Source organism: Seriola dumerili, unplaced genomic scaffold (genome assembly GCF_002260705.1).
Source record: "Seriola dumerili isolate Sdu_G_001 unplaced genomic scaffold, Sdu_1.0 BDQW01000025.1, whole genome shotgun sequence".
Taxonomy (NCBI): Eukaryota; Metazoa; Chordata; class Actinopteri; order Carangiformes; family Carangidae; genus Seriola; species Seriola dumerili.
Window position 1 is genome coordinate 10,794,327 of NW_019174280.1, and position 13,618 is coordinate 10,807,944.

Here is a 13,618-nt window from a genome sequence, read left to right on the forward strand (position 1 = left end):
ACTCCACCAAAGCTCCCCTAGAGTTTAATTCTGGCTGTCTGATTACCAAGGTAATTAAATATGCCTCTGAATTTAAGAATATTAGGAGCCTATTTTTGTTAACACATGGTGGAAGAGACAACAAACAAAATATGGTAATGTTAGATGGAGAAGAAGAGAGGATGAGAGAGGAGAGGAACAGCTCAGAGAATGAGGAATACTCAACCGGATTAAATCTGTTCCTCGCTCCGGCTTTTGAAACAAACAAGAGAAGATTGTAATGAGAAGCTCCTGATATTACCGCCACATAAACACTACCGAGATGGGGTGGGAAACTGTGTTGTGTACAGAGAGAAATACCACCGAGCGAGCAGCAGTAACAAAGCATCCATGTAGTAGAGTGGTAATAAAACTATCCGGGACAGAGATGCTGAACAAAAAGATGCTTAAAGCTGTGGAGAAAGATGACAGGAGGTTTTCCACATCCTGAGCAATCAGAGGCACTGAACACCTTTTGTCAGTGGATTGGGACGAAAACACTGAGAGACGATGACGGTCTGGCTTTGAAGAGCTACAGTGACACACTCAGCTAAAGCAGAGCCTGCCATGAGCACTGGGCACAAACTGCTGCTCACAGCTGTCTATATTCACGCCTGTGTGCACTTGCCAAGGAAAACTCATAACCCCCCTCAAACAGTCCTAGTTGGACAAGTTGTTTCTTCGCTAGCCATTGTTCTCTTGCCTTTTGAGTCACTTTAGAGCTGATGGGAGTAAAAAGTGAAATATCAGAAACATCGATTGGCGTCTCAAGCCGCCTGTTTGTTTGTGCACTTAGGAAAAAGACAAGCGGGAAGGTGACTGAGAGAATCTTAACTTGGAGTTGTTCTGTTGACTCCACTCTTATTAGAGCCCCTGTTGTTTGGATGATTAGTGTTATTTGCATTATTGAGCTTATTGTGAGCTGCTGCAATGCTGCCACTGTCTATATTTTTTTCATTAGCGAAAGCCTCCCAGCCAGCTCTGATGGAGAGCCCAGAGGAAACATTGTCCTCTTTGATGTTGTCCCGTTCTGACAGATAAACAGACTTGCACTCACACTAACACGCTCGCAGACAGCCAGCCACAGATTACTCAAAGCACCTTGGTGACTGCCAGCAACTAGCTTTACTTCCCCTTTGCCTTTTCATTCTTCGTATCTCTCCTTGTTTAACTTTTGTTTGCGGCTCTCTGAGACTTTTTTTTCCTCTCCTCTCTGGTGTTTTGCTTGTGTTCTTTTCACTTGTCCTCTCATTCTCCAGGCCACCTGCTGCTGTTGACTTTTAGTTCTGTGGCAAAACATGTTTTTTGAAAAGGAAAGGAGCGCATTAGTTGTACACAACTTGAACAAATCACTGGATAGATATCCACACAGTTTTTTTTCCACTCTATGAACTCAGCATTTCACCCTCATCTTCACTGCCTTCCTTTCTTCCTCTCTATCTTTCTCTCTCTGCCTCTCTGTCTTTCTTTCTGTCCTAGTTTTGCCCCTTTTTATATCAGAGCTGACCAAGTTCTTCAGTGTACTCTCAGTAGTAATCTATGAAATCCTCTATGAGTGTAACTTTAGTGATAAGCCCACAGATTGCCGTGTTGTTTTTCCTTTGCAACCAAACAGTCTCCAGAGCTGGTTGTCTTCTTCCTTTGATTTCTCTGTTGATGGAATTTGGGTTTCTGTCAGTATTGCTGTTTTGTCTAATCTTTTTTAGGCATGGTGGCTATTGCTGCTTATGTGAACAACTTAGATCTTCATATGTTTTTATCAAACAAGCCGCTGTTTCAGATGCCAGAAACTTAAAAGTGTTTCACATCCTGTAATCCAATGGGTGTTTTCTATGGAGAAGACATATCTCAGACAGCAGGTGTTTACAACAGCAAATGTAAAAAAAAAAAAAGCTTTGAAAGCTTTGAACTTGGGATAGGCTGGATAATTTTTGTGTGTATTTATTGGTATGAAAACTTTATGGATTATTACTTTCCAAGTGAAATTGTCAAATATATTCATTTACAGACACTCATGGTTTTGTTTTTCTCCTCTTCCCCTTTCCTCCCTCCTCTTCCTCCAGTCTTTCCACCAAGGATATTGAGTCCCGGAGCGAGTCCCTAGGTCTGTTTCACACTTTGAAGGGTAACCCTCAGGCCTTTTACAGCCACATGACCAAGTATGTTCTGCCAACTGTGGAGGGAACCGACCTGGGTCGCCTGCTCTACTATTACACCCTGCTGGATGCTGCAGGCTGTGAGCCTTACGTCACCACCACCATCAAGCCAGACTCCCATGTCAAATTGCTCAAGAAGCTTCGAGCTGTTGCCAGTGGTGAGATAAACACAGTCTTATTTTTATTTCTCTGTTTTCGTAATGCAGATGACGCAGCTACCGCATAACTAGAGGGAGGTTTACAGCAGAGTCAAAAGGCAGAGATAATATGGCTGTTAATATCACAAAAATGTAGCCTCCTGAACCAGTTAAGTTTTCCTATAAAATCTGATCCACTTAGTTGTAAATACATCATTGAAGAAAACTTCAACCAGTTAATCAAATTTAAATTAAAGATCAACATTGCCTTTTAATGATATGGAAATTCTTCTTGCTTTAAAAGTGTGTAATTTTCTTTATTTACAAAGCAAGAGGGACGTTTCATACAAAAAGGAATTAATTTGGTTTTAGTCTACAAGAGCACTGCTTAGAAAATACCAAATTGAGAGTAACACTGTTTCTAATGGTACAGAATAGACAAAAGCACTCATTTGCCAAACAACGCTGTTTCTGAGAAGTAAAAGCAAAAGAGCCCCAGGACTTGAAGGACTAATGCAGCTCTGTTGTCGGCAGGAAATCAGCTATAAGCCTTTATTGTCAAAAAATCAAGTCCAGTGTTGAGGACTTGAATATAATCCCTCTTGACATGATTGATGACTCACAGACTAAAGTCGACATTCCTTCTGGCCGGTAGATAACCTTTGTGTCACAGATTGTCATGTAGAGTCTTAAAAAAAAAAATTCAACAGCTGAATGCCTAAATCCATGTCACATTTCTGCTGCCAGATAAAACTAGAAAAAATCTTACATTTCTCTGCAAGTGACAAATGAAACACTCTGATGACATACAGATGTGCACATATTATCTTTTATCTCTACCTCATCTTGTCCTCTGATCTTACCGTTCCTCTTTTTCTCCATCAGCTCTCGTGTAAAAAAAAAAAAAATTAAAATTAAAAGCTAACGGGATTGAAACACACATAAGTATTCACATTGGCCCATAAACAACAAAAAAAACCAGTCCACCTCTGTATTAGTTGGCAATCTACACCACACACCAAGCTCCGGAAAACAGCAACAGCGTTACAGTAAGATGCTGTTTCCACTCATGTTTCTGTGGCTGCACCCTCTCCAAGGACGTTGCGTCCAGGTTGCGGCGTGTCACTGGTTCAGCGCTGTGGCTAGAGTGCTCAAACTTTGTTGTGTACGGGTGAAGGTGGTGTCACTTCTCTGTGAAGTTCAGTAAAGTTCAGCCGGGTGTCAGCTGTGTTTTCACGCCTCGCTTCTTCCTGCTGCTCCAGATAACACCACAGCTTTTACCAGTGACACATGTCTCTGTTTAACATCCATATACACACATACACAAATCATATACACACACCTCTAAGTCAACCACATCAAGATTTAGATGCATTTTTTTTACACAAACTAACAAAAAAGGACTTTGCTCTAAACTCGCACTGCCGCTACTGCCACATTTTAGTTTCAATCACTCACGGTTACCCTGTCTCATCACTAGTGCATATTAGCTAACTGTTTGCTAAGCCCCACACCACTTAGTTTTTTTTTGCTATTTTAGCATGAGTCTGCAAACAGCAGGGCACAGTGAAAGGAATTGGTTACCTGCCTTAGAAGTTGGAGGTGTGCAGTTTATCGCCTGCAGCTCTTCATCCAGCAGCTCACTGTGGCAGCTCCTCTTGTTCTATTACACCCTGCAATATTTCAAACTGATGCGCTGTCACAAAATGACAAAAAATACAATTTTTTTTGTTTTGTAGATGCATTTTTCACTAACGATAGTGGTGACTGCTAAGCTCAAATATATTGCGTTTCCTGAGACTACTTTATAACAAATACTACAGTGGATGTGGTAGTCATGAACAAGGCTTTTTTTTTAAATATATAACCTGAACATTACTAATGTAGTTAGTTAATTTTGTGTTCTTACGGCTTGGAAGTGGAGCTTGGTTACTACTGTGATCAGTAAAATAGATAGCTACACATGCTAACAATTGCCCCTTGCAGTTAAGAAAATTAACACACACAATTTTAATCCATTCTTGACGGTTGTCCTCTTCAGTTTTTGGCTTTGGAAAGACTTGACCAAAACACCACCCACCCAGCTTTTTGCATACTGAGTTTCTCTCTTATTACAGCCCCTTGCTTAGCTGTGAGTCATGTGGGGAGAACCGAAGCTAAGCTACAACTGGACGTTCACACACATATACATACACATGTACTTCACCAAATCGATTATACTGACGTTGCGACATTAACGCTTACATGCTAACACTGTCTGTGTCACACATTCACGCACGAAAGTACACACATGTGTAACTGTTGAAATGTAACCCACACATTTGCACGCCTGTAGCTGACACACAGGATGTTGCGGCGTCTCCAGGGCCAACTCCGACTTGCTACTAACACTGTCCAACTTTGAGACACACACACACACATCCTCAAAATGACTCATTTGTAAACCTGAACAGTCACATGCAAACTAACACACACAGAGACTCACTTACAGAGGCATTCAGATGGTGTAGAGACAGGTGGTGTGTGTCCAATATTCATCACAATTTCAGACACAGTATCAGGTGACTGTCTGTGCGGGCTCTCCTGAGGAAGGAGATGAGATGCTGCTTGGGTGTGGAGGAGACGGAGGCAGAGAGAGGAGTGGGTGGGGCAGGGGAGAGACAGAGAGAGAGTACATGTGTAAGTGCATGTAACTCTTATCTGCAGTTTAAGTGTCCGTCTGGGCCTGTCTGAAAGTATTGTGTGTGTGTGTGTGTGTGTGTGTGTGTGTGTGTGTGTGTGTGTGTGTGTGTGTGTGTGTGTGTGTGTGTGTGTGTGTATATATATATGAGAGAGAGAGGGATTCCGAGCAGCGTTGACAGAGCCCTCCCCACAGGCAGACCAGTGTTAAATATTTAAAGCCCAGACAGGCTGTGGTGTTGCCACAATAATGTGTCTGTCTAATAGTGCTGGAGACCAAGAGCATGCCACCAGCCCTCTCTCTCTCTCTCTCTCTCTCTCTCTCTCTCTCACACACACTCACACACACACACACACACACACACACACACACACACACACACACACACACACAAATACCGCAGTGGTAGGAGATATGATGCACATAGACAGATCCACAGACAAACTGTACACCTTTGCATGCAGACACAGCCCTGACAGCACCACTTTCACACATAGGTCACACGCAATCTTCGTTGTTTACTTCAACCTTTTACTGTCTTCTGTTATTAATTTCTCTTTGCGCATTTCTGTCATGTAATGCAATATTGAACATCCTGCGCATTTCAGATCACTGTAATTATCCTTGAAGTTCTGCATGGTTTGCACATATCATATGTAAATACAGTTATATAGTATATGCTGTATACATTGTATAAAGTGCCTTCGAATGGGACTCTCTTATACAATCCTTAGGTTTGCTGGAGATGTTTAAATGGCTTCTCAACTCAATATGTATGTGCTTACTGTGTGTATAATGCCTGTACATGTCATGTCTCTGTATTGTAGTGTCATGATGAAGAATTTGTGTTATAAACTGTATTCCACAGTACAAAGCTTAACATAATAGCTGGCCTTACGTAAATCTCCTGCCATCTTTTTACTTTGCTGAGCTTTAGAACATTTTCCTTGAGAATGCATTGAATATATGTAATGTATCAACACTTTGACAGCACAATCACAACAACCGATAACCAGGGCAAAGTGCTGCAGAAGGTCATGAGTACAAGGACAATGTGGGAGCTTTGTAGTGCACTTGTTATTTTTGTTCATGTACATGCAGTGCACTATTAGCACAAAGGCTGGATGAAAAGGAAATAAAAAAAAAAATGTAGTCTACAAATGTCAGTATGAATTTAATTATTAACAAATGTCTGTCTCTCTTGTAGGCTTAGACTACCGGAAGCTGACTGATGAATCCTTGGATCCACTTGCCACTCTGCAACCAGTTCTGACCAGTCAGAACGTACTGTCCATCTCCAAACTTGCCATTCGGCTGCCGGTGCCTGGTGGTGGAGGGGCGACAGTCTCCCCCAGTGCAGTGCATGCAGTTTGGCTGCAGAAGCTGTTTTGGAAAGGAGACCCCCAGTTGATGAAGAGGCCCCCACAGACTGACCAAGACTACCTGCATGCTTATGACACCTGTGCCAAATATCTGGACAGACTGGTCCCTGCTGACGCTGTTCACTTCCTGGATAGTATCACCTTCTCACCTGACGCAGCCAAAAATGTAAGCTTAAACCAGGACATATAACTGTTTTTGCTTTTTCCCTGAATACTACCCATTTTTTAATATGAATTACTGTATTCCAGACAGAAAATAACAAAATGTAGTATGGCACAGCACAGTATGGAGGAGGCTCTATTTTCTATTAGTGTCTCAGACAGGAACTGGTGGGGGTTGGGCAGACAGACAATTTGTAATTGCATCACAGAAGGTAGCTGGTTCCAGGCAGCCTCCTAGACAAGATACATACTGTGTAAAAGGAAGGATTGTTGAGGATTTTGAATCACTACATCAAACTGTCATATTCGTCACACCATACCCTTTTATTGTGTGGCTGGTCGTCTTTCATGCCTCCAGCTAAATTTTTGGGTCGTCAAAAGCCCTTTCCTAATTTCATATATATTATTCTGTTCACATCCACATTCTGTCGCCTCAAAGCACATACCAGTCGTGATTTATAAAAGAAATTATAAAATTGCAGAAGAAATGTCAGCCCCATAATTACAGCACTCTGAAAAACTGTCCTGCAGAGGACTTAAAGTGCCTCAGTGCACCTTATCAGTAGTAGCCCTCTGTTTTTTTTTCTTTTTTCATACTGGAACCCTGCCACCCCACCTCTCCAGACACTTCCTTTTCTTCTGTTTTTGTCTTATGCCCCCTCTCTTTCCCTGCAACTCCAAGAGAGTTAATTGATCCCTCTCTACTTAAGCCAATTAAACTCCAATTCCCAGCAGGCACTGTTTTCCCACTGTGCTTTTTAACATGTAGATTACTTCTCAGAATCTGACTTTCTGCTCCATCTTACCCTCACCCTCCTGCTCTTTTTTCCCAACCTTTTTGAACCGTCAAATGGAAAACCTTGACCCTTCTCAACGTTCGGAAAGCATCTGACCTTTCATACCCCCCGCAGCCCCCCACAATAGATTGATCCATTTCCCACAAGGCCAAGGGGCAGATGGATGGCTGGGACTTATCTCACCTCATACTGGACATATTTTTGAAGGGAAATAGAGTGTTGGCATTTTTCCCCCCTCTCAAGTATTGATCTTAGATAGCCTCTTTAGTAGAGGCATCCTCCTTTCTTCAACCTCCAACCTTTTTTCAGACTTTGCCCAAGGCTTTGACTGATGGTGGTTGTGAATGCCTATATCTAGTTCTATAGGGGAGAGACCCACTCACACATAAAACAACAGACTCAGCCTAACACACAAATGCATGTACACACTTACCCTTCAAAATTTTTTCACAATTTTGTCAGGAAACTTTATTTGAGTGATCACCCTGTCCTGGCAAAGTGTCAGTCAGTCCGAGTCAAGATATCTAGCAAATGCAGAAGTATGAGTAGCATGTGTCTGAGTGCGTGGTAGAGGAAGCTGGAAGTGTGAAGTTGGATGATTTTTAAGTGTCCTCTTGGTGTGAATGTGTGTGTGGGGCTTGTCAGCGCCCGTGTGCTTCCATGCAAGAGAGTAAAACCTCCTACAGCCAAAGGCCCTCTCTTCTCCCGATGAATGGTTAACCTGCTCTCACCGAATAGAATCAATTACACCAGGCTGGCAGCTATGATCTCTCTCTCTCTCTCTCTCTCTCTCTCTCTCTCTCTCTCTCTCTCTCTCTCTCTCTCTCTCTCTCTCTCTCTCTCTCTCTCTCTCTCTCTCTCTCTCTCTCTCTCTCTCTCTCTCTCTCTCTCTCTCTCTCTCTCTCTCTCTCTCTCTCTCTCACACACACACACACACAGTTCCTGATGGTATTTTGGTGGATAGACTGGGTTATACCTGCCTCTCTTCAACATGTTAAGTGTGAAATTAATGTACATAACCTGTGCACCTCTCTCTCCCTCTCTTCGTTCAATTTGACCCCGATCCCCTCCCCAATTTGCTTTCCTTATCCTGCGCCTCCTCCTCCTCTTCTTTCTATTCTGTCCGTCTCCATCCTATTCCGTCTCCAGCTGAGCATCCAGGCGAGGTCGGAGGTGATAAAGCGAGCCACCAAAGCCCTGCGCCAGCTGGCAGAGAAGAGCAGGAAGAGAGGAGGCGATGGTAGCGGGGAGCAGGAAGGGATGGACCCAGCAGGGATGACTTTTGATGAGGCTCTAGCACACCTGCAGCAATCACAAGCCCACCTGGACACTCTGAGCCATGCCTTCATTCTGTCACTCAAAGACAGCCAGCAGGTAGACCCCATCTGCCATTTTATTTTCTATTTTTAACCCAATGGTTCCGTAGAGATTTTGCCACTGTTTAATGTAAATGTTGGTAATGTGGACAAAGATACCCAGGTTATCAGCTGCAGGCAGTCATCGTTGTGCTTTAGCATACACTGTCAAGTGATCAGATCAAATCAGGCAGCTTTGTGTAGGAAACTCATTGGAACTGCATTAAAAATGATACAAAAACTGTACTGAAGTGACAAGAACAGTGGATGAATATGTAAATCCTCGAATATGTAAATAGTTCCAGAAAGAAACCCAGTTTCATTACCTGGATGGACTTGATGATATTCTGTGCTTTAATTATTAACATAAGAAATTACAGTAAGTTTTTTATTAATAAAAGGATGGAGGTTTTTTTACTTTGGATAGAGCAAATCACTTTATGATGTAACATAAGGCAATGCACTGAAGTGAGCATGGGTAATCATCTACTAGGAGCACATGGTTAATTTTAGTGTCTTTGTTCTTGTTAATTGAAAGGTAAATTGACCAAACATCCATTGATTTACAGACTCATTCACAGCCTTTGTGATACACACACGCACACGCGCATACACACACACACACACACACACACACACACTTGATCACTCTCACATCCTGTTCCCTTACCTGCTTATGGGGTCACCTTTAGTTTGACATACAGGTTGTGTCTGTACTTTTTCTGGGCTTCTGTGTATGTGTGTTTGTGTGTGTGTGTTATATATTTCTGGGGTGGTTCTGCTCGACTAAGCTCTTCCCAGCCTCACTGGGACCAGTCAAGGGTATATTAATGTAAATCTATGGGCTACTGCTTCAAATGAGCTCTGCCGTATGGCCACATATACAGTACATACTCCATGCTGTATCTCATTAAGCAAAGTCACACTGACTTACCCCAACCTCCCTGTGGCTGGCTATGTGTGTGTTTGTGTGTGTGTGTGTGTGTGTATTTACACAAAATAAATGCTGAGATAGAGAGGGGATGTGATGATGTGGCAAGCCGAGTGTTGCTATGCAACCATGACATGCCCATGAAAAGTGGTCATTTCTGAACCCCACACTGTGCACGTTAATAATATTTGGCCCCTGTTTTATCTCTGTTTAAAAGCACACACCCTCCATAATAAAGAGGAAGATACAAGCATTACAAGGTAGAGCTGTAGGCAAAAGTCACAGGTGCACGCACACACACACGCGCTGCAACCTCTACAGTGTAACTTCAATTTTACTGGTGCTGGATGCGATTGTATCCTTGGAGATAGATAAAAAGGATATAAGAACCAGGAAAGGGCAGATAGGTAGAGAACGATAGATAGAAGGAGCCTTGTAGGCTCTGTTTGGCTATACTGTAGTCATTTATCAAGTGTACGTGACCAGCAGCAGGGAATAAAAGTGGATCGTAGAGGAATCCACCACAGGCACTTTGACCCGCCACGAGGACAGCAAATTACACACTGCAGATATTATATATGATGCAACGGTATAGTGTTTCAATGTGTTTAAATGTCCCATCCCTGCAAAGCATAGTGGTAAGAATATCTGTTTAACATCAACACATTAATTAACACATGTCCATGTATCCATCTATCCTTCCATCCAACAATATTCAAGTCTTTTGGCTGGTAATGGTTGTGGTGGCACAAGGGCAGACAGAGCTCCCCAAATTTCCTTTTCCACACCAACTTCCTCCGGCTCTTCCAGCTGCTCCCGGGCCTGCTGGGAGATCTAACCCCTCTCCATGTCCTGGTGCCTGCCCCGGAGTTTCCTCCTAGCTGTTCATGCCCACAAAACATACAAAAGGAAGCAGCCAACAGGCATCCTTACTAAATGCCAGATCTAGGGCTGTGGAAAAGCCTCATACCTGCCACTTGTTGCCTTGATTTCTCTCAGTCAGAATCCTAAACCTGTGACCCGTATGTGATTTGTGATTGTGACAGACACCGACAAATTCAGAGCTTAGTTTTATAGCTGAACTGTGTCGTCACCACGCCCGTTGCCCCTAACTAGCGCCTCTCACCTCTGATCACTCAGGAATAACAGTGGCCATGTGCTCCATTTTTTAAGAGACAGCTGTGATCCCAGACTTGACTCCCAGACTGTATCACACTCAGCTGCTGACTGCTGCACATTGGAGATCACAGTGAAGCCAGAAGAATTGCATCATCTACAAAAAGCAGTGATACCTCCCAAATGTTACCCACCAGACACCCTTCAGCTGGGCCTTGATATCCTGCACATGAATATGAATATCACATCCCATGAATATATGATACATGTATCAGGAATATCGCATGAATATCAATATCTTTTCCTGATATATCCTGTGTGTGAATATTACAAACAGGAGAGGTCACAAGGGGCGCCCATGTCGGAGTCCAATGCCGAAGCTGACTGTGCTTGATTTAATGCCAAGAATGGCAGTGGGATCAACAAAGGCCCTAGACCAGCGCCAGCCACAGAATACTGTACTTCGGGTGCAATGATCATTCACCTTTTTTAGATCTAGAGTTTTCAAAACGTCTGCCATCCTGAGCTTCCACAGCTTCCATAATACATGATATTGCAACATCTGTCATTGCTCCTTGTCAAAAGACAAAAATGTGAGTTGCCACCATTATTGTACATTCAGGTTCTTCGAAAACCTGTCACACGCCAAGGTTTTCACTTAACTGTGGACTTGCCCAGCCTTGAAAATCCTGCATCTCAAGCTCACTTGTGTCAACAAGCATATTCTTGTGTTGCCTCTATGACAGGCACCAGTCACCTTCAGATTACAACTGCTTGCAGCTGCCATTAAGATAAAAGTTTTGAACAGCATCTGTTCTGTCGAAAAAGGTGAGAGTTGTGCCTATTGAGGAATAAAATCAATTTTGCAAAGAGGAAAAAAAAAGTACACAAGCGAAACTAATTTACACACACACACACACACACACACACACACACACACACACACACACACACACACACACACACACACACACACACACACAAAAAACCAAATGTCATTTTCAGGTTGTGATTCTCAGCCTTTTTTTATTGGGAGAGAGAAAAACAAGCAGAAGAGAGCAGGGCAGTGGAGAGAGGTGAGCAGGTTCAGGCCAGCTCTGCCCTCTGGGTTAATACCTGCAGAGGAACTTCATTCACTAAACTTTGTACTTCCTCCACCACAACACACTCCTTTTCGCTCTGCCTTTTTCTTCCGTTCCTGTCTCTAAAATCTTTTGCTTTTTCCCCCTTTCTGCTCTTTTCTTTTGCAATTTATTCTTACATTATTGTGTGTGTCTCTTATTTTTTTTCTAAATACTTTAGAAATTTTTTCCAAGGCTGTGAACCATGTAAATTGTGAATTAGTCTACCACCATATACTTTCCCTTTTTTCTGTCTTTTTCCCCCATGTAATATTTTCCCTGGCGGCCCTACCATACACCATCACTCTTGTTTTGTTTCTCAATTCCAGGAACAGCTTCAGGGTTACAGTCAGCTTTATGATTTGTCCCGATCCGAGAGGTCAAAAGTACATGAGCTGGCAGTCACCGTGGCAACTGATGGGCAGCCTCTGGAGTGCATTGGAAAGCTTCTCTGCGTGGCCGTTGGACCCCTAGATCTGTCTGTCAAAACTGTGCTTCATGATGCAGTGGCGAGAGTCGTGGCTGCACTCAGGTATGATCCCTCCCTCTCTTCGTTTTTTCTCATGTCTCAATCACACACGCACACATTATCGAAATCACAAAGTCAACCTACACCATAAAACTCAGAGGTGATGTCAAGTCAAGTTCTGTCATACATACACATGAAACACAAAATCTTCCCATTGAGAAAATTTAAAACTACAAATACCAATCTTAACTTACAGAAGAGCTTGGCGGTACACTTTGTAGCATTTTGGAAAAATACACCTCTTTGCCTTTGTTGCTGAGAGTTAGATAAGAAGTTTGGAGCCAGGAGGCAGTTAACGTAACTTAGCATTACCACTGAAAGCAAGGGGTAAACAGCGAGCCTGGCTCTGTCCACTGTTCAAAAATAAACATACGAACACCTCCAAAGCTCAATTATTAAATAGGTAACAAGTTAATCCATACACAAAACTACAACTATCCTCTAAAGGTCAACGAGTCGATACTTAAGTCAAGAAGATCCCAAGTTCACTCGCATCTTGTGTGTCAACTCACTACACTTTTTTTTTTTTTTTACTGGCCCACAATGCACACAGGAGCACCAGTGTGTCAGGCTGTAAACTTTACAAACTGAGTCTTGTCTTCAAACTATCTTTGATGGAAGTAGAGACAGGTGATGGAAAACAGGAGGGCAGCGTGAGGCAGGGCAGCGCAACTTGTTTCTGTTGGCTGCTCCGATACTCCGAGCTCTGGTGTCCGTCTGACAGCGCTGTCAGTAGCTCGGCAGAAGAGACACTCTGCCGTGTGGTGGGATTTCATAACTGAGCTATGACGAGGATGCCATCTTTTACTTTCTCTCACTGTGCGGAAATCGGATGTTTTCACATCCCAGATGACGAACAAAGACATTAAAGCATGAGTTTTTAGGTAAAACATGACTCATGTACAGCAGTATGGTGTTAGGCGGCTGAACAGCCACTACATATGCAAGGGAGTGAATGATATATTTCTCCTATTTGTAGAAAAGGTGTAATAAAGAAGAGGCATCAGTAATAATGTTGGGTGTTTATAAAAACGTAAAATATAGATAAGAAAAAACATGAACCAATGAACCACAAGCACCTGACCAATGAATGTACTGAAGATGACCCAGACATCTCCTGCTCCAGCAGTCAGAACGCTTTATATTCTACACATGCCTCTGCTGCTAGTCTTTACTTTTGTGGATATCATAGTTGTTTTCACTGGATTATAAATCATGGATGGTGTTGCACAAT

The 13,618-nt window shown here is 42.8% G+C and overlaps 1 protein-coding gene across 2 annotated transcripts in view; it reads left to right on the forward strand.

Moving 5' to 3' along the window:
- nbas (neuroblastoma amplified sequence) overlaps window positions 1–13,618 on the forward strand; it is a 151,136-nt gene that overhangs the window by 95,861 nt on the left and 41,657 nt on the right. For both annotated transcript variants that reach the window (XM_022770374.1, XM_022770375.1), the window contains exons 44-47: window positions 2,082–2,332; window positions 6,199–6,539; window positions 8,482–8,706; window positions 12,185–12,387. In XM_022770374.1, coding sequence (XP_022626095.1) covers window positions 2,082–2,332; window positions 6,199–6,539; window positions 8,482–8,706; window positions 12,185–12,387 — 1,020 coding nt within the window. The remainder of the gene's footprint in view (window positions 1–2,081; window positions 2,333–6,198; window positions 6,540–8,481; window positions 8,707–12,184; window positions 12,388–13,618) is intronic.